Source organism: Sardina pilchardus, chromosome 21, assembly GCF_963854185.1.
Source record: "Sardina pilchardus chromosome 21, fSarPil1.1, whole genome shotgun sequence".
Lineage (NCBI taxonomy): Eukaryota > Metazoa > Chordata > Actinopteri > Clupeiformes > Clupeidae > Sardina > Sardina pilchardus.
Genome location: NC_085014.1, coordinates 2,101,079 through 2,126,613, shown reverse-complemented (window position 1 = coordinate 2,126,613; position 25,535 = coordinate 2,101,079). Strand labels below are relative to the sequence as shown.

The window sequence follows — 25,535 nt, the reverse complement described above, 5'->3', positions numbered from 1 at the left end:
AGACAATCGCTATTGTAAATACAGCACTTCATTTAATCGTTTTATGGTTTTGTGCATTCTTTCTGTGCTGTCATCTCCCGTTTCATTTTGTATTTTGCAATGAGTGAAACATCGCCCCCATAAATTGTATGCATGGAATGTGGTGAAACACAGTAATTACACTCCTGTCGTCTCCATGTGGCACCCAGCTCCAGTTGGATTCCTTATCACCAAGTAACGTGTAAACAAAGAAGACAATCAACCAATCAAATTAGGGAATGTCACGGTCGCGGTCAAACTGTGATTCATCTGCACCTTAGAAAGGGAAGCCATCCTCCTCGTCTTTCCCTTTCTATCAGTCGTTTCGTTAGGTGCGATAATTAATTATGAGTTTCATCGAGGTCAGATGACGTTAGCAAGTGTCTTAAAGGACAGAGGAGATTTGGAATTGTTAGCAGGCCTACAATTTTATTTCAGTAAACTACTTCTTCAACAACGACTTCAAATTAAATCCGACAGCAGTCCACTGCTAAATCTGGAGGTTAAAGGCAGAAGTTTTTAGGACTTTCAAGGGAGGGAGAGATAGCCCCTGTTTGTTGCGAGTTACGAGTGGCAGTAGGCTAGTCCAAGCTGCGTTGTTAGCTTACATATAAGTAAAAAGAACATTCAAAAACATTTAGTAGTTTTACTACAAATTGGAGAAAAGTCATACTAAATGGGTCACTTAGTGAGTGTCTCTTTGAAATGCAAATTCGTTGTCGTTGTTTAGCTTAGCAATTTGTGTCTATACTATGATGTAAATCAAAAGAAACATGTCTGCACAATAGAATAGTTCTCAGCATTTTTATTAACATAGAAAGCATTGTGGCAGGATTTCCTTTAGGCCTATCACATAAGATTCATACAGACATGTTACAGAATCACTTGATGCATGTTCAGATAATATAAGGATATTCCACCACAATTTTTTTCTTGGCGTTTCTGTTTCGTGGGGAGTAACTCCAATCAACATGTCATTAAACAAAATATTCTACAATACATTTAAAGAAAAATGTTTTCAAATTGTACAAAATCCAGACAAAGACAATATACAAATTATATCCACCTCTACCCAACCAACTGATCCCCACCCCCAAGCACATACATACCAAAATCATCTACAAAGAAAATCATCTAAAAATTAAAAAAATCATCTACAAAGAAAATCATCTAAAAATTAAAATGGATATTACATAAAAATGCCATTATTATGGGAAGGTAATTTCATCGCTTTGGTCATCCATCAATAGTACAATACCATTTAACTTGGCTAATCACATTATTGAACAATGTGTTACATGATCGAATTATCTTCAGTCGTCCCGCATACTGATTAGAAAACGTGCCACCATTGTATGCCACATTTGGATGATAGAAGGTTTGATATAGTCTTCTGTTTTGCAGTCAATCCCTCTTTCATTGATGACTCTTTGTGTTTCTATGTATACATCATTAGTAAAGTAACCACCCCCATTTGCATTCACCATTGTGTCTATTTTCTTCACCAGATCAATGACTTGAGTGTAGTCACTGCTCTTGTTGTTGAACACATGATACCGTCCACCACAGCTCCTTATCAATTCCTGCAGTTTATCGCTGCCATTTCTCACATAGTTATCAATGCTCCGTTCACCCAGGTCATCACCACGAGTGAACAGTACTATCATATAGTCTGAAGCTGTTTTATGAAAGAGCTCCTGCAGGCCTTTGACTGCTTTCTCTTCCTCCCTAGTGAATCTGCCCACCTGAGTCACCAGCAGGAACACATGGGGTCCTGGACAGGTGTGCTTAATACATCTAAGTATTTCTTGTCTGATTTGTATTTCATTTGGACCTGTGTCTAAAATACCAGGTGTGTCACACACTTCAAGCAATCTTGAATTATTAACACTATGTCTTTGACATTCATCAGTGATTGATATTGCGGAGGTTTCTGAGAGAAATGCATTCCTCCTCAGAATGGTGTTGCCCACAGCACTCTTCCCCACTCCAGTCTTCCCAATCAGCACGATTCTCAGAGGAGGACCTATTTACACACACACACACACACACACACACACACACACACACACACACACACACACACACACACACACACACACACACACACACACACACACACAAACACACACACACACACACACAAACACAAACACACATTGAACATTGACTGAATATACGGACAAACTCCGGAGACCCCCATAGATGTACATGACATATAACATAGTATCAAAATCATCACATGGTATTAAATAGGTATTACTAAACTATTACTAAACTGCCTGTTGCAGTATTTGTGAGACAGCAAATAATCCATATTCTCAACATCATATGAATATGGCTACAAACTTAAAATGACAACTTAAGCACATGGACAAATGTTGCCATTAAAAATAAACTAAATATATGGATCCATGTTTTTTTTTTTTTTTTTTAAAGAGCAATACCTTCAGGGAGAGATGATGAGCTGCCCATTCTCGCTCTGTGTCAGATAGATGTCTATGTAGAAATGTAATGCACATGTTCGGTGCTGGTCCTTTAATAGAATCACACTGCCAATATGCTCCACCTCATCAGTGCTCCACCTATTTCTTCAACAGTATAAACTCAGATCGGCAATCTGTTCTTTAAACAGACTGCAGATCAGGCACGATTCCACAGCATCATGTCAAATGGTAAGATTTGCATTACAGATTATGGTGTTGTAGTTTATTATAATCTTTCAATATTAATTGATTAATTTGGAGAGTTAGTTTATCAGGTAACTAGAGAAAGGTATTTTGTATGTTATTGTCAGTGTGTAGCATAATAAATTATCGGTCTACACAAGGGCTATATTTTGGCGATCTAAAAGGCACGGTCACTGGCAAAAAGTTGAAAAAAATGTTGGGGTTTGTCCAGTTCATATTAGGTGTTGTTGAGTTTTTCATCCAACTAAAATGTCTGTGCAGAAATGGCACATATGGTTATATTCTAGAGGTCCTCCACAATAACTATATGTGAGTAAAGTGGATGTAATGAAATTACTTTTTATCATATTCAGTGTAAACACAACTATTTAAAAAACGATTTTCAAATGTCAAAGTTCAAAGGTAAAAAACACACTATAAATATATCGAGCTAAGACTTTTGAAGTTTGAACCTTGAAAACAACGGTGTTGGCTCTGTATAAGTAACAAGAACATTAAAAAATGTGTAAAAATTGGAAAAAAGTCAGACTAAATGTGCCACTTAGTGAGTGTCTCTTTCAAATGCAAATTAAGTTGAATGGGCCTTTTGAATGGGCCTGCTGCAGGTGAGAGGACTGAAATCCTAGGATTTTCTTTTATTGTTTTTACAAAGTGCCATAGATACATTTTCTTTTAAAACATATATATTTGGAAACTAGGTGATTAAAGATTTCGATAACACTTTACCTGACGGGTTCATTCATAACACATTCATAACAGCTGTCATGAACTGCATATGAAGCATTCATGACTGATTCATGAAACATGACTCAACATTCATACCAACACTTTCATGAATGTGGAAGACAAAATGACGAAAAATAAAAGTCCAACAATCTAATCCATATACAGGGTAGGCTATTATGAATCCTCTCCAGCGTTTGTAAACATCTCATGAATATTTTATGAAGTCTACTTCAAATGTTACTTTACTATACGAGTTGTGAAGTATTCATCATACTGGGGAGTGAACTAGTATACTGACCATCTGTGGACCTCTGAATGGTTGGACATTCCTGTTTTATATATCTATTTAGTCATTGGTGTAGACAATTATGCATTCTTCAGAAGTTAAAAAACAGACTAACAAAAAACTGAATTCTCCTGGACACTGGACTTCCCCTTTGACTAAGATGTGACATGATCAGGTTGGCTAAAACAAAAAAGACAGCAATGCTGCTTTGCGATTGTTGGACTTTTATTTTGACAAGTTTTTGACGTTTTGTCTTCCACATTCATGAAAGTGTTGGTATGAATGTTGAGTCATGTTTCATAAAGCAGTCATGAATGTTTCATGTGCAGTTCATGACAGCTGTTATGAATATGTTATGAACGAACCCGTCAAGTAAAGTGTTACCAAGATTTCTAATGGTGTCACTTATATGTTTCCAAGACCAAAACTAGCAGAGATTGAGATGTGTGTTTGGAACAGTTTTCAAATCCCCAGTGGGGGATTTAGACTCCAGAGGGTTAAAGCAACACTAACAAGTTTTTTGTACCTCACAACAATATTTCCAAAATCATTTCAGTGGTTCATCAACTCGTAATAGAGTGAACGGCACTTTTGCAGCAACACAGTTTGCAGCCCTCTATCAGCTATAACCGCACTATGTAAATTTACCAGATTAGGTAGCGAATCTGTAGTTCGATGGAATGAGACATAAGAAACTACAAATTTGACTAGCTTTCATAAAATCATGCAACTGTAACACTTTACGATAATGGTACATGAATTGTCATGAATTCATGCATAATTCATGCATTAATTCATCCCTTAATATATCATGAATCATTATTACTTAACATGAAGTAACTGAATGTCATTAATGAATTCATGCATAAACAACTCATCATCTTAAGCATTAAGTACGGTTGGCACATCATAATGAATCATGATTAATTAAGCATGGTCATGATGACTTTTTGTCGGACAAAATCGTGGACATCACTGTCATGGAAAAAAAGAAAAGTAATACTACATAAATGCATGTTAACTAAATGTTATGAATTATCATGAGTTAACTCATTAATTCATGCATTAATTATACATGAACATCTCATTAATTAGCATGAATTCAATGTCAGTCATTGATGACATCAGGTATGGACAACAAATCATCTTGAGCATTAGGTACAGTGGGTAAATCATTAAGAATAATGATAAATTACACATGATCATGTTGATTTCTTGGTTTTTGAAAAATGTGTAAAGATCATTTTCAGACAATATCGAAGAATCCACATTGTTTAAATATAGGCAGGGGCGGAGTAGTAATCGGCCGATTCGGAACATTTCCCGCCAGGCCGGCCGGCCTGATGTTGCATTTGAACGGACCCAAGACGTGCCTGAGCGGCCGCTAGAACAACCATAAGATATTTTCACAAGTGCTCTATCCCCTGAAATTCCAAAATTACTTGGAAACCAACCACTATTTAAACCATTTAGTTGCGATATATACCTTAGTCATGGTTACCCTACATATTAATTACAGGCCTATTCATCTCAGTTCTCTCCCATCAGTGCACTTGTGGGTAGCCTTGGGTGTCTTCATTTAATTCTTCATATTATTAAAAGTGTTATTTAACTCTTTTGGCCACAAATAAATTCAAAATAGAACAGCAAAGCCTCCTGGGAATGGCAAATACGTTTGCTAGGTCAAGTCTATTACAGAAATGTAGGGGGATAGATGAGCGGCCCCTCCTCTAATGGCATGGCCCCTTTGCCTGTAGGCCTATTCGTGAAAGTAGCGTTTTGATAGTGAACGGATTAGCAGGTGTTTGCTTGATTAATATGGAAGGCAAGAAGAGGAAAGAGAAAGAGGGGGCTGAAAAAGGCAGAATTAAGAAGAAGCGACTGCTGGAGGAGCATGCATCTAAATGCTCAAAACAGATTTAGGCTATCCGTAGCCTAGTCTACGGCCATTACGAGTGCAGGTAAATTTGACAGAATGAAAAAACATTGACGCAAAGCTCAACTACGTAGGCTACTTGCTAGACGGAAAATATCACAAGCTAGTTAACACTAGAAGCGCCAAGCGCCGGTCATTTGACCACTGACGTGTATTACTAGAAGCGCCATGTAGGTTTGACGTAGATATACCTAGAACTGCCGGGCTGCGGTCATTTGGTCATTCTATTTTCGTCGTAGCCTATTTATGTACGTAGGGTGCGTATGCCTACGTACATTCATAGTTGTATATCTAATCTTCTATTTGTAGGCTATCTTTTAAAGCTCAGACCAGGGGCGTCATGCAAGCCAAAATTCTTAGGGGGCACAATCAGCGATGTTGCAATAATTTAGATAAATTAGATAAATATTATGTAGCGCCCACTAGTGGTTGACTACGCCACCCCTTGATTTTAATACCCTAGAGCAAGGGGAACCCTGTCCCATGAACTCACACATCCACAAGTTTAGGAAAATACAAAAATAGAAGCTTTATTAAAGAGGCATTTGGTTTTCTTTAAAAGTGTTGCACTGGTTTAGCAATAGATAAACACATAAGGGGAATTATTATTATGCCCTGATGTACCGCCAGCCGAGCCACCGAGAAAGGCCACACTAGCAGGCCAGTCTCTCTCTCTACACACGTGAAATAGGAACACAACCTTTACACAGCACACAATACGAGTTCCAACTACTACACACTGCAACCTCGCAACCAATGCGATATCCAAGAAGGCTTAAAGTCGCTATTGAGCGCACACTCTCACACATGACACTCTGGTGACTCCAAACAGAAGGAGACAGGCCACCCGGCATAGACTGGTATCGGCTACCTAGGATTGGCCAGTACGGGGCAAACTAAGTTAAGGGTAGGGGGAGACAAACAAACTACAAGAAAACATAAACAAGAAAAAAAAGAAAAGTAACCCCCCTAGCCTGTGGCTCACTAGACAGAACACGCTAAATCCCTCTAGCCACCAGGACAGAGGGGAAAAGAACAAAAGAAAACAAACCTACAATCAAAATACAGCAGGGGTTGTGAGCAGCACATTCACACATACATATTTGCCAAAGTAATAACTAAAAGAGAACAGCAGCTTGCATAGTGTAGCAGGTGGGCCTACGCAATAACACACACAAAAAATACACCTTCAAATACACCTATTTGAGCACCCAAGGCACATTCATTTAACATGTGTGGCCGTTGGCCATACTGATTGATCAATGTAAAACACACAACTCCCCTTTAAATATAACCAAGTCCCAAAATAAGAGATACCCGTAAGCCCCCCCCAGATACTCGGTAACACTGAATTAGTAACGTCTTACTGCATTATAAAACAAAGCATGGTTTCCGGCACAGTTAACCACATACCTGTAGCAGCGTTAAGTGACCACGATCGCAGGCTTTACATGCATTCCAAACACCTCCGTCCGCAGTCACGCTATCCAGCTAGATGCTGATTAAGAACAGAGAGCTGGGCATTAAAAACAAAACACACACAACTAAAACACGTACTGTGAAATGCAACGTTAGCGTACCTTCGTCCACAAGGACGGAAGAGCATTACTCCACGCGTTCTGATAACTGCCGGCACGGGGGAACACTCAAAACAGTCCCAACCGGTAGATCCTATGCTAACAAAACAGAGGCCTGTTGAATACTGTTGAATACTGAGCTACACCAACAAAGAGAAAAGTTATCGCCAACATACCTTGCTACAGCAGCCACACGCCACCACACAAACACACTATTGGGCTAGCAGCCGGGAAAGCTACCTTGCTAAGGACCCCAGGTGCCTATACAGGTGCCTGTTCCTACCTGTCGTCCAATTGCAGCCCCAGCTAATGACGTCAGGAGTGGCGTGCTAACTCAAAAACAAGGGATGTAACAAACGAACATGGTGCTCCTACATGCTACAATCCACCCCCTCCAAGTGAATCGGCGCCCCGACGATGCAGTTTATGCCTCCTCTTCCTCTTCACTTTGCGACTCCATCTCTCCACTTCTTATGGCAAGGCTCTGTGGCAGATGGTGGGGGTTGGGGTGGCGCCCTGCCGTAGACCTGATGGCACGCCGCAAAGGCAATGGTTGATCTTCAATCTGGCCATCTACGTCCTCATGAGGAGGGGCCCCAGGTGACTCCAGGCCTTCGGGCAACTGGATGGAATACGCTCCTTGACCTGCTAATGGTCCACTGGGTCTTGGCATAGCGGAAGGCAGGTCCCTGTGCATGTCCTCCGTCTCGTCCAAAACAGGGGCGTCCAAAACAGGGGTGTCCAGAGCTGGGGCCTCCTGGGGTCCTTCCTCGTGGTACACTATCCCCCAGTCGTCGGATGGATCCATGTCAGAGTGAGCCGGGGCTCTTAACGCACCCGCTCTAGTGGTACGTACCGTTGGGCGGGCGTCTCTGTCAGATTCTGGCTGCCACCCCTCTGGCACTGCCCTCAACTCGGCCCGGTGAACTTGCCGGCATGGTCCTCCTTCCAATGGGGCCACTGTATAAACGACACCGGTACCTCTGGGACCCCGCAGTACTTTAAACACATCGGCACTCCAACGGTCTTGAATCTTATTTCGCCCTTGGACATGATTGCGCAGAAACACAAGCTGGCCCTCACGAAACCCAGTGTCATTCGCCCGGTCATTGTTGCCTTGATTCCGCCTCTGCGCCTGCTCAGCAGCTCGTTGCCGGACATGTTCTTGTGTCATGTTTACACTCTGCTGGTGCCCCTTGATCCATTCCTCCAAACTGTCAACGTCCTGAGGCATGCCATTGGTGCCGAGGAGGAAATCCACGGGCAACCTAGGGTGTTGGCCGAACATGAGGAAGTACGGGGAGTGCCCAGTGGTCTGGTGGGGAGTCGTGTTGTAAGCGTAGGTGAGCTGGGGAAGATGATGAGGCCACCGCCGCTTCTCTGCCGCTGGCAATGTGCGCAACAGGTCATGCAGTGTCCGGTTAAACCGTTCGCACTGGCCGTTTCCTTGTGGGTGATAGGGTGTCGTTCTGCTTTTCTGGATCCCATACATCTGACAGAGCTGTTGGATCACCAAGCTTTCAAAATTCCGCCCTTGATCCGAGTGTATTCGCGCTGGAGGGCCAAACCTATGGAACCACTGTTGCAATAGGATACGGGCTACAGTGGGTGCCTTTTGATTTTGAGTAGGGATGGCTTGGGCATATTTGGTGAAAACATCTGTTAGAACCAGCACACTCTCTCTGCCATCGCTTGCAGGCTCTAAGGATGTAAAATCCATGGCCAGGATCTCATTAGGCCGACCCGCTTGCAACGTGCCCCAATATGTCCGCACCTTGGGTTGTACAGCCTTCCCCAGGACACACCTCTGGCACCTCTGGCACCATTTCTCCACATCTCGAGCCATATTCGGCCAAAAGCACCGGCCCCGCAAGAGATGAAGGGTCCTTTCTAAACCCTGATGCCCCTGGTCATCATGGACGCTTCTCAGAACTTCCTCTTGTAAGCACTGAGGCAAGAGCAGTTGAAGCACATCGGGGCCACTACCTGAGGCTTGAACGTGGCGGTACAACACCCCCTCTCGCTCCACTAGGCTGTCCCACTGGCGGAGGAGAATCTTGCTGGCCTGAGGCAGTGATGCACGCTCTTCAGCACACGGCCATCGCCCCTCCTGATGGTGGCGGCGGACGGGTCCGATGGCAGAGTCAGCCTCCTGCAGGTTCTGAAGGTCCTGAGGTGTACGCCCAGGCAAAGCAGTCACTTCTTCACAGAGACCATCCATGACTAATGGTTGGCACCTCTTGGTCAAGGCTTCCAGCACTGGTACCGCAGTGCCAAAGGAGAAGCGTTCCAAATACTGCCTGGACAATGCATCAGCGTTCTGATTATTCCTGCCTGGGCGGTACTTCAAGGTAAAATTGAAAGATGCAAGCTGTGAGGCCCATCGCTGTTCAAGCGCACCCAGCTTGGCGGTCTGGAGATGGCTGAGCGGGTTGTTATCTGTCAAGATGGTAAACTGGTTCCCGAGCAGATATTCTCGGAATTTCTCCGTAACTGCCCATTTTACAGCGAGTAGCTCCAGCTTCATGGAACTATAATTTTCCATGTTCCGTTCGGTCTGTTTCAACCCTCGACTGGCGAATGCCACAGGCCGGACCCTCCCATCATGCTCCTGTGATAAAATGGCACCCAGACCCCCATGGCTAGCGTCCACCTCCAGAATAAAGGGCTTTTGGAAGTCGGCGTACGCCAGGACGGGAGCGGAGGTGAGCCTACTCTTAAGTGACTCAAAGGCGCTCTCACAAGACTCATCCCATGCATCGGTCAGCGGAATTGGGGGGGTCTTTCCCTTCCGTCGAGGTCCGCTAAGCTTTCCCACCAACTGGTGCAGGGGAGCTGCAAGCCTGGAGAAGCCCTCCACGAAACGGCGATAATAACTCGCAAAGCCAAGGAATGACCGGAGCTCCGCAAGGTGGCCTGGACGCCTCCACTCCTTCACGACCTCAATCTTCGCCGGATCGGTAGCCACCCCATTAGCGGAGACCACGTGGCCAAGATACCCCACTTCAGGTTGGAAAAACTTGCACTTAGACAGCTTAACCTTCAGCCCTTGCTTTTCCAGCCTTGTAAACACCTCTTCCAGTCGCTCTAGATGTTGGCTAACGGTGGCGGAGAAAATTATGACATCATCAAGGTAAAGGAGAACAGACTGGTAGCGACAGTCCCCAAAAATGCGCTCCATAAGTCGCTGAAAGGTGCTGGGGGCGTTACAAAGGCCAAAAGCCATCCTATTAAATTCAAAAAGGCCGAACGGGGTGCAAAAGGCAGTCTTGTGTTTGTCCTTTTCCGCCACTGGAACTTGATGGTAGCCGCTAGCGAGGTCTATGGTGGAGAACCACTTCGCCCCTGACAGAGCATCTAAAGACTCCTCTATCCTGGGGAGAGGGTACGCATCACGGCGGGTCTTGGAGTTTAGTTGACGATAGTCGACGCAAAGCCTTAGACTCCCATCCTTTTTAGTTACAAGCACAATAGGGGAGGAGTAGGGGCTACAGCTCTCCCTAATTACTTGACTGTTAAGAAGCTGCTGAATGTGCGCCTTCACTGTCTCATACTGGGATGGCGGGATTCGCCTGTAGGGTTGGCGAACGGGGGCATCGTCTAGCATAGGGACTTCGTGTGTGATTAGAGACGTGCACCCCAAGTCGCCCTCACTCTGAGAAAAGATGCTACCATACTTGTCCAACAAGGACTGGGCCTGGGAGGCCTGTGACTGAGTTAATCCAACAAAGTCATGGACGGGGACGGAGGTGGTAGAAGGTGGGGACACTTCCTGGGTTGAAACATAAGCGCAGCCTTCTTCCCAGGAGGGATCTACAGCAATGGATGTGTTTTGGGCAGAGGTTGCCCTCACTGCCTGCACTGTGCCAATGACACGACGTGAGGGTAGCCACACTTCGGCATTGCTGACATTGACGACAGGTGCATACAAGAGTCCCTTTCGGGCACAGACAAGTGTGGGGGACATAAGCAGGCCCTCTGGCAGTTGCTCCTCTTCGAAACTTAACGGCTCAAGCAAGAATTCCACCGACTCCAGCTGGGGGCATGTGACTGGAACCAGGGTTAGAGCACAAGCCTTGAGACAGATCGCGGTCTGCCCTTGAACTCTGACCTTAAAGGGTTTGGGGGCGTCGATAACGGCTTTAATCCTCTCACACTGCCTCAAAGCTTGCCGAGCTGCCGGGGCCACCGATTTCACTAGGGGGGAGTGAAAGAGCTGGGGACCCAGTTGCTCAAAAAGGGCCTTGTAACACTCACCGAGCACATTCATCCCTAGAATACCTGGTGTTATGGTCTTACGATGGTAGAGAGTGGTATCTTCAGGGTCTCTTACAATCAGTACCCCCCTCCCCGGAATACACTGCCCCACTACAACTACATCCATCTCTACATAACCACTATAGGGTATATCCAGGCCATTTGCTGCCTTAAGGCCTAACCAGTTACACTCTCTTCGCTGCAAATGGACAAAATGCTTGTTAAAATAACTCTCAGTAATGGTCGTAACCATTGAACCCGTATCAACAAGACAAGGAACAGTCACTCCTTCCATAGTGACATTCAAAAAAGGACATTTCCCCACTAACCGGCTATAAGAGGACGAACAAACAGAGCCAGAGACTTCCCCTCCCAGTGCATGGCTCTGCACACTGGGGGGCTTTAGTTTCCCTGTAGGCCAGTGGTGCCACGGACAGGGGGCAGGGACAAGCTAGAGAAATTATCAGAGGACGGCTGGGAGGTGGGCTTAGTTGGTAGGGGCTGAGCAGCCTGGCAGTACCGCGCTATGTGCCCAGGTTGATCACAGCGCAGACAGATTGGCTGGCCATCGGGAGTCCGCCTAAAGCGACCTCCTCTCTGTGACTGAGAAGCAAAGGGTTTGGTGGTAGGCTGCCCCAACTGTTTCACTAACATGTCTAGCTGGGCCTGCTGCTTTAGGACCAAGTTTTTCAATTCAGCTAGTTCTGAGGTCTGAGTGAAAGTAGCCTCACACTGAGATGTAACATGTGCTTCACTGCCACGTCCCACAACACGATGGCCTCGATCCCGCCCTGCCTGGCCCTCCTCCACCCACCTGGTAGCTTCACGTCGCACATCTAAAATAGTCCAACCCTCGTTAGCCCGCACCAACCTCTTAAGCTCTCTTCGCAGTGTATGGTCGTGAACATTTTCACAGAACTGATCCCTCACAACTTGATCAGGATTAGAAATACAGTCTTGTTTTGACAATTTGACTTTCTCCATGAGTTCCATTAATGCATGTGAAAATTCAAACAGAGACTCATTATCTTTTTGTTTACGATCGAAAAAACATTGCTGCCAAAACACATAAGACTTAGCCCATCCATACACTTCTTTCAAAACTTTAACAATTTCCTTAGGGTCTTCTCTGACGTCTGCAGGTCGATATTTAATTTCATTACGTGCTTCGCCCTCAAGGTGATCATACAAAAATATTGCTTTTTCGTGACTGGACATATGCCTCGATCTAATACACCTTTCGGCCTCCTCGGCCCACTCTTCAACTGACAAAGACCCTGCTATGGAAGTACCAGAAAACTTCGGGCATCGCCTCTCTCTAGGTATGTACAGAGTCTGTCGCCCAGCCTGAGCACCATCGTCTCTAATATTGGAAAGTCTTTCATTTTCGGCTTGAAGACGCTCCAGGCGATCTCGTAGCTGTTCGAGTTCTGCCATCTTCTTGCCAGCTGCTGTTCTCTATACACCAATACACACACCAATACTCACACACACTGCTGCTCACAAAACCAAACCTTTTGCAACACTTTGCAGAGAATCGTCCTGCCGGCTACGCCAGATTGTAGCGCCCACTAGTGGTTGACTACGCCACCCCTTGATTTTAATACCCTAGAGCAGGGGTATTCAATTAAAATTCAAAGAGGTCCAGTTACTAAAATGTCCTCCCGACAAAGGTCCGAATCTTAAATTGTCACTGAAAATAGTGTAGGCTACCCTGAAGTTAATAAAATCAATAATGCATGTACATTTCTAGGCCTATTTAATGTATTGTTACATTTCAAGTGTTTTCAAAGTAATATGCTTGTAACATACCAAAAAGTCTTAACTTGAATGGTACTTGAATGCAAAACAATACTGTAGTTGTCTTTACTAGGCCTACATTTCAAGAAAGACAGACAACAGACACTGAATTTATTCTGAATAGAATAAATATAAAGTGCAAAATAACTTTGAGCAGCCTGAACTTAGGGCCTATTTCAAGCAGCCTAGGCCTAATGTAAAACATTCCGAATCTTTTGAATAAAATAAAAGTGGATCTTTAAGAAAAGAAAAAAAAGACCTTTGCATACTGCGTTCTAGTATCCTCTGCTAATAGTTCAGATGTTCTTGAATCTTGTTGTTGAAGCTGACAATGGGATCTGTAAAGTTTCTGCAGCCGCATTAAGCACTCATTCACAGCTGCTGTCCCATCGCTAAATGCTCTTTTGTGTTGCATCAAAATCCACGCAATCTTTAACGAACACTAATTTGCCTGTACATGCATGCGTGATCACACGAGTAGACCTGTCATAGTGTGCTTTCAATTTGATAATTATTATCCTACCTCCGCCGAGGAAAGTAATGTTTTCATCGGGGTTTGCGTTTGTTCTGTTTGTTAGCTCTCGGAGTGCTTTTCAAGTTTTACTTGCCCTCACTGCAGACTTCTGCGTGTAGCCTACCTTTCCTCTAACGACCCGTGTTTGATCTCAGTGACGCACGCTAACGTCGCCACAGTTTCACAGCGCATATTCACAGCAGCACGAACGTATTGGTCCGTCCGTCCATTCATCTTTAAAAGTTCGGTTTTCACCATCATTTTTGAGCAAGCCATTTTCTCTCATCTCCTCTCTCTCCCGCTAGGCCTATTCTCTGTTGCTGAAAGGTAAACAATCGAGTTGATTGGCTTAGCTACGGACGATGCTCTTTGATAATATTAGGCCGACAATTTCAACGGGTCCGGACAGCACCGTCACTGGGTCCGGACCCGGACCGCGGTCCGCCATTTGGTGATGCCTGCCCTAGAGCAAGGGGAACCCTGTCCCATGAACTCACACATCCACAAGTTTAGGAAAATACAAAAATAGAAGCTTTATTAAAGAGGCATTTGGTTTTCTTTAAAAGTGTTGCACTGGTTTAGCAATAGATAAACACATAAGGGGAATTATTATTATGCCCTGATGTACCGCCAGCCGAGCCACCGAGAAAGGCCACACTAGCAGGCCAGTCTCTCTCTCTACACACGTGAAATAGGAACACAACCTTTACACAGCACACAATAAGAGTTCCAACTACTACACACTGCAACCTCGCAACCAATGCGATATCCAAGAAGACTGAGGGGGTATTCACACCTGCCTTGTTTAGTTCGATTAAAACGAACTCAAGTTCGTTTCTTGCTTGGTTCGGACCTTTTTGACTGGTGTGAATACAATCACTCGAACTCTAGTGCGGACCAAACAAGCGGACCGAGACCCAGCTGAGGAGGTGGTCTCGGAGCGGTTCCTATCGAACCCTGGTGCGGTTCGTTTATGGTGTGAAAGCAGACCGACCTCGATCCGACCCAGTTACAGAGATCTACCTTTTTTGGATTTGACGAGCTCCCGTATCCCGCATTATGGGAAATGTAGGATAGCTCCGTGATGCACAACAGCTGTAAGAAGCAGTGGGCTAACGCTTTTTTGCCAACAATAATTTGATTTTGCATCTCCTACCCGTTCCGTCTTCCGTAGGCCTGCTGTTAGCATGTTGGACACACATGAGAGCTCTTCTCAGCTGTTCTGTTGGACGTCTTCGTCGTTGCAAAATTACGAGCATGATTGTTAAACTTGCATCAAACGGTCTTGACGCTCAAGCACTTCTGCAAAGCTGTAACTGTATAAACTATATTGCTAGGATAATAACGAGTACAGTACGCAAACATAGTATTTACGTGGGCCAACTTTGACTTTGGCTTCCTATTCTTCACCCCACCTACACGTTTACCAGCCATTGGTTGAACGACCTTTGCACATGTGCTTTTGTTTATAAATTCTGGTCCGGTTGCAATTAATCACGGTGTGAAAGCGAACCGCACTAAAAAAGAAAAAAAGAAAAAGAAATTGGTCCGGACCAAATAAGTGAACTAACGGACCTTCCTGGTGTGAATACACCCTTAAAGTCGCTATTGAGCGCACACTCTCACACATGACACTCTGGTGACTCCAAACAGAAGGAGACAGGCCACCCGGCATAGACTGGTATCGGCTACCTAGGATTGGCCAGTACGGGGCAAACTAAGTTAAGGGTAGGGGGAGACAAACAAACTACAAGAAAACATAAACAAGAAAAAAAAGAAAAGTAACCCCCCTAGCCTGTGGCTCACTAGACAGAACACGCTAAATCCCTCTAGCCACCAGGACAGAGGGGAAAAGAACAAAAGAAAACAAACCTACAATCAAAATACAGCAGGGGTTGTGAGCAGCACATTCACACATACATATTTGCCAAAGTAATAACTAAAAGAGAACAGCAGCTTGCATAGTGTAGCAGGTGGGCCTACGCAATAACACACACAAAAAATACACCTTCAAATACACCTATTTGAGCACCCAAGGCACATTCATTTAACATGTGTGGCCGTTGGCCATACTGATTGATCAATGTAAAACACACAACTCCCCTTTAAATATAACCAAGTCCCAAAATAAGAGATACCCGTAAGCCCCCCCCAGATACTCGGTAACACTGAATTAGTAACGTCTTACTGCATTATAAAACAAAGCATGGTTTCCGGCACAGTTAACCACATACCTGTAGCAGCGTTAAGTGACCACGATCGCAGGCTTTACATGCATTCCAAACACCTCCGTCCGCAGTCACGCTATCCAGCTAGATGCTGATTAACCCTTTCATGCGCAACGTCCACATGCGTGGACAGTAACTTTAACTCTGCTTTCTACTTATTTATCATGTTGATATACACCAATCCACTTCAGGGCAGTTTTAGTAGGTCCTTGGCAATATATTAACAATATGTATCATCTTATATTTGGAATATTGACTGCTTGATGACATCATCAATTCAACATGAGTGACAGTAATGGCCATATGGTGAATGCTCCAGGCATATCTGTAAAAAGCTAGTACTCAAGAAGGCAAAATCATGTAAAAAAAAATATTATGCTGTACAGGAGAGTGTGTTGAACAACTCTATGTTTTCAGAAATTAAATCGGATGTAAAATAGAGTTTGTAGACCCTAAAAAGCAACTGTCCACGTATGTGGACATTGCGCAACAGAGGAGTTAAATGGCCAAAAATTAGATTTTGTAACTAGGACTTTTTTTTTTTTTTTTTTTTCAAATATGATTTTAATTGCTTTAAATTACAAAGAAACAAACATTTGGTAAACATATTTATAAATAATGACCTAATTACATGTGGTAATGCCAAGGTGGTATGGTAATATGGGGTTAGTAGAGGGTTGGGTGGGTAGTAGAGGGGTGGGTATGTGAGTACTAGAGGTGTGGGTGGATTAGTAGTGGAGGGGTGGGTAGTATGGATGTAGTAGAGGGGTGGTTGGGTAGTGGTGATAGTAGAGGTGGGTAATATGGGGGTAGTAGAGGGGTGGGTGAGGGTCGGTGAGCAATAATGGGGGTAGTAGAGGGGTTGGGCGGGTAGTATGGAGGTAGTAGAGAGGTGGGTGGGTAGTATGGGGGTAGTAGAGGGCTGGGTGGGTAGTATGGAGGAAGTAGAGGGCCAAAGTTTCCACATTTTCTGTCATTGCATTTTATCCTTTTTTACCCCTTTGTTGCGCACTGTCCACATACGTGGACAATAACATAACTTCTATATAAAAGCATATTTTTAAAAAATTCCAACTGATTTTCAATATTGGGCTCATATAGAGTAATAAAATCAATACTAAAAAAATCTAGACACTTTTTTTCATAATGCGTGCATGAAAGGGTTAAGAACAGAGAGCTGGGCATTAAAAACAAAACACACACAACTAAAACACGTACTGTGAAATGCAACGTTAGCGTACCTTCGTCCACAAGGACGGAAGAGCATTACTCCACGCGTTCTGATAACTGCCGGCACGGGGGAACACTCAAAACAGTCCCAACCGGTAGATCCTATGCTAACAAAACAGAGGCCTGTTGAATACTGTTGAATACTGAGCTACACCAACAAAGAGAAAAGTTATCGCCAACATACCTTGCTACAGCAGCCACACGCCACCAAATAAACACACTATTGGGCTAGCAGCCGGGAAAGCTACCTTGCTAAGGACCCCAGGTGCCTATACAGGTGCCTGTTCCTACCTGTCGTCCAATTGCAGCCCCAGCTAATGACGTCAGGAGTGGCGTGCTAACTCAAAAACAAGGGATGTAACAAACGAACATGGTGCTCCTACATGCTACAATCATAAGGGTGCTATATTGCTATAAAGATGGTAAAATCCCAGAATAGACCTACAGAACAGGCTACCTTAGAAGACATGTCACCTGGCTTAACTACATTATACCAGTTCACTTTGGAGGAAGTTTAAATAGGCTATTGGTACTAGTTATTTCTCTGTGGCTATTCCGTACGTTCATCTGCCTTGCTGTTCTATTTTGAATCTCCCCGGTGGGGAAGACTATCAAATGGCTTTTAAAATTCAAGTAAACATCAGCCTTGCCAGGTGTTATAGCGAGCTATCTGGCTACAAAGAAGCAAACTGAAACAAATAAAGCAAGTCGCAAACTCTGTAGAACCTAACTCCACATTACGGTTTCATTTACAGTAGGATAAATAGGAACCGACTGTAGGCTATTGCTCACAAATATACTGTAGCCTACGAGAATTTGAGCTGCAACTTGCCTTGGCTTTGGCTTCACCTGCCTAACTAACGTCAACGCATCCCTGAACTTGAAACTCTTCCTCTCCAATCGCGACATAGCTTCCAATCACAACGAGTTCTAGCCACGTTCAGAGTGGTAGATAAAACAGTTTGTCCTGGCGGCCTACATCCCTATTTTTTACAGTCTATGGCTACATCCCACTGCCCATTCACTCCCTGAGAAGCCGGCTTCCCTAGCTGGAGATGCGATTTTGGAGCGTTTGATGAACTTTGTGATCATCACCAAGATTTCCAGGTGACAGGTCCACAAATAATTCCGCTACTTTTTAATATCATCCGAATGTAATGTTGATTTATTGCATAGCCTAGGCTACTTACCACTTCAACACCATTGACTGTAGCTGTCCAAACTGTGCAGTTCAACTGTTCAAATTGTAGCCTACGTTAACTGTAACCACACTGGTGTTCAACATAAGCACAACAATGCGCGCTCAACGTGCGTGTGCGTTTCTACCGGAACATACAGTAGCCTATGCTACAGACACCAATTTTAGGAAAAGGGCTGATGGCCGGTCTTTAGCTATAGGTTTATTACACATCCAGAAGAATACATTTGAGTCGTTATAGGCTCTGGAATGGATTATTATATGGAGCATAATCGGAAAATTATGATAAAAAAATATCAGGGACGAAAAATCAGAGGGGGCACGTGCCCCCTTTACTTCAATGGGCATGACGCCACTGGCTCAGACTAATGTATAAGCATTTTCTTACAAATTTGCTGGACTGTCTGAGTTACGTCACGTCAAACACCTATCCGAAAGTATCGCCTGTAAAATGTCAAGTGGCGCAGCGTTAACTAGGGATGGGAATCGAAAACCGGTTCTCGTTCAGAACCGGTTCCCCATGTTTAGATTCCTTGGAATCGCTTGGCAGTTTAGCAAACGATTCCCTTATCGATTCCAATGGGCACGAAGGACGTTGCCACGCAGGTTGCGTAGCTTACGCAAGATACGCAACGTCCGTGGCGTCGTCGAGTTCAGCGCAGCCGACTGCCATGGATGCAGCACAAATGGGTTTACACCCGAAAGGATGACAACAGGGCAAGTACAAAGCAAAGTGGATATTTCTTCAACAGGAGGAAATATTACCAATGTGCAGAAACATTTCCGTAGGCTACAGTGAGTTCTATGACTTTGTAAGTAGGCTACACCGAACCAAAAGAAGAAATCAATCAGTGGTTGCGCAATGACATGTAGCCTATCGATGCATGACAAACACACAAAACTTCATAAGGCTAATGCAGAAATATACACCAGCGTCCAATGCCCATTGCCCAATCAGTCTCAAATGCTAGTTAGTTTAAATAAGTTAGGTTATTAAGTTAGGCTACATTTGACGTTAGAGCACAAATGCAGTCCAAAACTGAAAGCACTCGGAGGGCGCAAACCTCCGCCAGCACCTCTGTAAAAGGGTTTAGCAGTAACTTAACTTCATAATGATTATGATAAATGATATAGCCTAATAATAATAATAGCCTAATAAGTAATAGGCTAAAGGCTTACATTTAAAGAATCAAAGAAAGAAAGCTGAATAGCCGCCTTGGCAGAAACAGGCAAATTGAGCGGACTGGTGCGATAGCCATAAGTCCTCCTCTCTTGGTCTCTTTGTGTAGGCTAGGCCTATGTGCAAGGGCAATCAAGAAGCAACAGAACAAGAAAAAAGGTATTGTTTCTATCATGTGTCTTTATCTATTTGATGGAATGAGTAGGCTTTAGGCTAAGCCCGTGAACGCAAAGCAGACAAAACTTGCGGTCTTTATGCAACGTGTGTTGGCAGCCAAAATAATATTGCAAACGTTGCTTACAATCCTTAAATTATGACCCGAAATTATATTTCACTGAAATAAATAAGAGCTCTTCTTAATATTTTATATTGTTGATTAGTTGGTTTGATATTGTTGTCAATTAAAAGTCGTTGTACACCATGGGTTTCCAACACACTCGCTTGCCGCCCCGTTCTGAGGCTGAAGCAGGAGACGACATTTAAACACAATTGGAGGCATTCCAGCCAACGTATTTAATTAAAGTAGTCTAAATCATGCATAGGCTACCTAAATACTCAATATAGGCTACTTGGCTAATGCCTACTGAATAAGGTTTCCATAAGCCTACAGCACCCACATTCAATGAATGAATGAAAGCGGCGCTCTGTCTCGTAATAAACAGCAGGTGGAAATACCGACACTGTTTCAACTACATGAAACGCAATCGTGATGCATCAAATACCCCCGAGCTTTCAGTGGTCATCAGTTACAACATTTAGCAATATAAGCAAACTGTCCAAAATTAATTAAATCCCAAACCAAATTGAAAATCTTTCGATTTTGATAGCCTACCGGTAGGCCTACATGTCTCACAATGAAACACGCAGACGGCCTGTCTCCAGCGCACGTCTGCCCCAAATAAAGTCCTCTGCTTTGTGCAGCTTAAGCAAATAAAATAATCTAGCCATAATTTGAGGATATATGGTATAGTTTTGCATAGACCTTTGAAATTATAGAGGTTTGGTTTAGCATAGTACCTACTTTTAAACAAACACTTTTTTTCTGTTTCACCGTTCATGTTAGTGCCATTTGCCTAGTTGTAGCACCTGCTATTTAATAGTTAACATTAAATGAACGCAACCATCTCATGCATTTAATTTAGAAGATGACTGTGACAAGGGGCGGACTGGCTCAGAGGCTGGCAGTACATGTCTTAAGCCTACCTTACACTGACAAGATTTGGGAAAGATTCTTGAAAGATTGTAGTCTTTTACCTCACTCAGACTTTACTCAAAAGAATACAGTCTTTCAAGAAACTTTCCCAAATCTTGTCAGTGTAAGGTAGGCTTTAGTCTACCTCTAGCCTCTCTTTTCACTTCTGAACTGAACTAAAGTTGATGCTACTTGATCGATTTGTTATTTTCTCCAAATGAGAGAATCGATAAGAGAATCGATAAAGAACCGAATCGTTTCGCAGAATCGAAAATGGAATCGGAATCGGAAAAATCTTATCAATTCCCATCCCTAGCGTTAACACCCTTGACTGCAACGCCGGAGACTCGGGTTCACAACTCGGCAGGAGCGAAGTATAGCAGCTCATATTGACTGAATTCACTGACCGTTTTTCAACGTCGACGAACAATTATTTTTTGTTAATGGTTTTTAATAACAAACTATCTGAAATAAACGGATGAATCACAATACTGTTTAGGCTACCATTAACAAAAAATAATTTCGCCAGCCAATCATTTTCTAATCCAAATTGAGCCGCCATCTGACAAACTTTGGCTAAGCCAGTTAACTTTTTGCATCTAAAAATAATTAAATCATAGAGACACACACGAAAAATAAACGATAGCCTATAAACCAGTGGTCGGCAATAGGCGGCCCGCGGGCCAGATGCGGCCCGCAAGCAAAAATATCTGGCCCGTGAGATCTTTTGAACCAGAGAATGGAAAAAAAAAAAACTTTTTAAAAATCGGACTGCCAGTCTCAGCATGCTCTTTATTTTGAAACGTAACTTTCCAGAACAGAAGAATTTCAAGCAATCTAAATGCTTAGATATTTGTTTCATCTGAATACGAGTGAAGAAGCACGCAGCGAGGTGCAGCGTTAACGCACAACATGCAAAAAAAAATGAAGTCAGTGGACAGCGCTGGTTCGCAAATTCCAAGCTAGTCCCTAGAACACATGCTGTCATTCAAACAACAGACATAGGCTTATGGTGATAATTAAAGCACGACTTCTTTTAAACAGGCCTGACATCAAACAGGCAATTTACGCACATAGAACTGTGAAAAGTAAAACACGAGTTTCAAACATAGCGTGCGTGTTATTTAGGAACGCAACCTTTAAATTAGCATGCTTAGTTTCGTGGTGCCGTCTTGTACTCTTTGCATGCAGAGACACCCTCGTTAGTTGTTACAGATCAGGTGGGCTTTGCATTAATACAATTAGGGAGGATGAATAGTTCTCTGCCCATTCATCATTAAAGATCCTGTTTTCGCTGTTAACTTTTCTCTTCAGATTTTTTCATAGTGCCATTTTTTGACAGCTAACAGCAACGCGTGGAAATGTTTTTCTGGTGGTTTTTATTTTTATTTTTTAAAGACACAGGCATATAATAGCGCCCCCAATGACCAGTCGACAAATTTAACCTACAGCCTGCTTGAATGTCTCTGCTCTGTCATTTCAAGAGCGCCTATCATTTTTACCTCCTCCGATATTAATTAATTAAATTAGCCATTGTTTTGGTTGTGAACTTGTGGCCCGCTATGTAATGGCTTGGAAAATATCTGGCCCGAGGCCAAACTTAATTGCCGACCCCTGCTATAAACGATTCCCACTGGATACACCACATCAGTATTGTGCTCGTTGCTACGATAGGCTACACAGGACTCAGTTGCATGTTCTGTACATGAAGTGGCAACTAAAGCCATTATCAGCCATGAAAAATTTGGCGGCTGCAGCTAGGTTTAGGCTGTTTTGGCATAGCCTATTGGAAACCGATCATTCCCCCTCCCCCATACACGTCTAACCAGTTCACGGAGGGAGGGGGGGTCGTTTTGCTACGTGTGGACATGATCTTAGGCTACAGACATCACTGCGGCATAGACAACTGCTTCCCCACCCCCACCTCCTCTCTCTGCCCCCTGCATAGGCTGTAGGCTGGTTTGTTGTTTACATGCAACTCGTGGAAGAATGTGCCATCATGTTTCATCGCATATGCGTGTTTCAGAATGTTCGAATTCGCCAGCGTGTGTGTAGTTGTGTGAATAGAAAATAATAGAATAGAATATACTTTATTGATGCCTTGCTCAAAAGGACATCTACCATACACAGGTCGGGGATCAAACCAGCAACTCTTGGGCGTAGGGGCTGAAGCTCTAACCAGTGGACTACAGCTCTGCCGCCACAATCGATAACATGTGTGTCTCAATCCCGAATCACGAATTTACATAGAAGTAGCCAGTGTTGGGCAAGTTACTGAAATTTAGTATTCAGTTACAGTTACTAGCTACTTCTTTTGAAAGTAATTGAATTACTTGCCCAGTTACTGTATATCAAAAGTAATTAGTTACTAAGAAAAGTAACTTTTAAGTTACTTTTATGTCTGCGCTTTAGATGTAAATACGAACAGTACTGAACAGTCAAACACAATAAACATATTTGTTTAGACCTAGTGGGTCGTCAAACACAATAAAAATATTTTTTTAGACCTAGTGGGTCACTGACTCAACAGTTGACAGAGGATGCATGTCATCGATAACATACCTAACGGTATGGACACGGTTAAAGTGACCAAAAAAATCACAGATCATTCACAGCAGTGGCAATCCTAGTCTGCTCAACCCACAGAAAATGGCTCATCTTGTTTCTATTTCATATTTTGAATTCATAATCATAAACTATATATATTTTGTTAACAGTTAATAGTACTTTAGCATCTGCATAATTACTTATAGCTAAAAATAATCAGTAATTTGAATAGGCCACTTCATGTTGATTACACTTGTCTTTATTGACATTAGCCTACAGGAGTGGTGTGTAGGTCTCATTGAGTGACTGTCACTTTAAGAGGTACGTGAATGTAATTAGGTTTCATTCGCTTTTAACGGGGAAAGTCACGCATAGTTCACTGACATGTTTTCATTAAATAAAATTAATGTTAAAAAAACGAACAAGGTAAAGAGGATATTTCTGGCGTCATAGAAAAGATAAGTGTCTTGCTTCTATGATTTAGGTAGATTGAACTCTTATGTGGGGTCTTTGCACCTGCACATAGGCTATTTTACAACTCACCACTACGTTTCTGCCTTTGATTTCGACGAGCGAAAATTAATGTCCATACTTCCAGGAGAGAAAGCTCATCTTATCCGCACTGTCGGCCATGATGTGGTTTAAAGGTACATTATGTAGGATTTTAAGTGTTTTAGTACCTCAAGTCAATGTTTTCATTCATAAATAGATCCTCTTTGGTGTAAAATAACATATGCCAATGATCTGACTCGTCCTGCTGGCCGAAGAATTACTTCCCGGCATTTACATTGAAAGGGACGTTCACAGGAAGTCTTCCATGTCTTTCCGGTGTATAGAAAAATATGAACTGCCGAGAGGGACATAAAACACTACCGCTACCGCTAAACACTACCGCTAGGGAAAAATGCGTTTTTGCATTTGGCGTTACACAGAGAAGCAGCGGGAAGACGGTCATACTTAACCTACAGACAAGCACTGCACTTAGTGACATAGTTCATGCCTTTAGAGCAATACAAGCATTAGCCTATACTGTCCTGTCAAGTTGTTAGCTGATGCTATGCTAATATTACGATAGTAAGCTAATGTAAAAACAATATAAGCATGACAACGTAAGTCACTATGTTCCTCGAGGAGTAATTACTCATACATGATCATACAAATTATTCAAAGAACTTTAGAATAGCTTACATCATCACTGGAAAGAAAACTCGATGTAGTGGTAGAAGACATCTTGAATGAATCTCGACCCATTCAACTTCCCGTAGTTCTAGCCATCTTGCAACGCACTTGCAAAGCATAGCTGCTCTCTCTGTCTCTACCCCCCTCCGAGGTAGCTAGACCCTACAAGATCCCTACAAGATTTTTACACAGCCTATGTGTGTAAAAATTATTTTCAGCTGAAATTCGAAGTTTTGGCCAAAACATTCACGGCAAGCGAAACTTCAGTGGGGGCAGGGAGGTAGACTTTGTTGTTAGACTCCCCTAAAGCACTGGCGTAGGTTTAGGGGGGGACGCATGGGACTAGTCCCATTCAATATTTTAAGATGACAAAATTGTTCCCCCCAATATTTCCGCGAACTTATTTTTGCGTTCCGACGGCCAGCACCAGCACGACAGTAAGCCTACAAGGCACGCCGTGATTTGATTGGCTGAAAACGCTACACGCACGGGACGCGAGAGTGTCAAAGCAGATTAGCAGAGTCTGACTGGCAGACAAACGTGCGTGCGGGTGTCGACGATAACGGTAAGTTACCACTGTCTGCCAACACGTAGGTTACCCCATAAAAGTAAAACATTTGAACACTCCCTTTGCTCTTCAGCACGTATGTTTGTCCCTTTTTGTACTTTGTAGATCATCTATGGCATGCCACCCAAGAGAACATACAAAGCTTTGCACAAAGGGGACACAAAGCTTTTTCACAAAGCAAATAACTATAGCCAACAAACTAGCAGTGGTAACGTTAGTGACCAGACTTTCAAATTTAGATTGTACCGTGGAAAATATTATTAACTAGTGATAGTAGGCTATATGTTACCCAGGATATTGTTACAGCTAAACCTAGCGTCTGTAATATTTCAACCAAGGTTAGGAGCATTGCAGGGGTGTGCAGCACGGATAGTGGCATAGAAGTTGCTATATATATCTTGATAGAATG

General features: G+C 43.3%; 2 protein-coding genes across 2 annotated transcripts in view; one reads left to right on the top strand and one right to left on the bottom strand.

Moving 5' to 3' along the window:
- Positions 1 to 816: 816 nt before the first annotated feature.
- LOC134069167 (GTPase IMAP family member 4-like) lies at positions 817 to 2,515 on the bottom strand. Its single transcript, XM_062525046.1, has 2 exons — positions 2,466 to 2,515; positions 817 to 2,044 (listed from the first exon to the last, which is right to left on the bottom strand). The coding sequence occupies exons 1-2, from the start codon at positions 2,491 to 2,493 to the stop codon at positions 1,332 to 1,334; spliced, it is 741 nt and encodes a 246-aa protein (XP_062381030.1). The 5' UTR covers positions 2,494 to 2,515; the 3' UTR covers positions 817 to 1,331.
- Positions 2,516 to 2,660: 145 nt separating this feature from the next.
- Positions 2,661 to 25,535, top strand: part of LOC134069117 (GTPase IMAP family member 8-like) — a 65,166-nt gene continuing 42,291 nt past the window's right edge. Inside the window, exon 1 of the mRNA XM_062524982.1 lies at positions 2,661 to 2,693. Within this exon, the coding sequence (XP_062380966.1) occupies positions 2,684 to 2,693 (10 nt within the window). The 5' untranslated portion in view covers positions 2,661 to 2,683. The remainder of the gene's footprint in view (positions 2,694 to 25,535) is intronic.

Bases quoted from the DNA above. Each gene is read 5' to 3' on its own strand.
- LOC134069167 (XM_062525046.1), bottom strand. From the start codon at position 2,493: ATGGGCAGCTCATCATCTCTCCCTGAAG. The intron at 2,045-2,465 runs GTATTGCTCTTT...GTGTGTAAATAG, and splicing joins CTCATCATCTCTCCCTGAAG to GTCCTCCTCTGAGAATCGTG.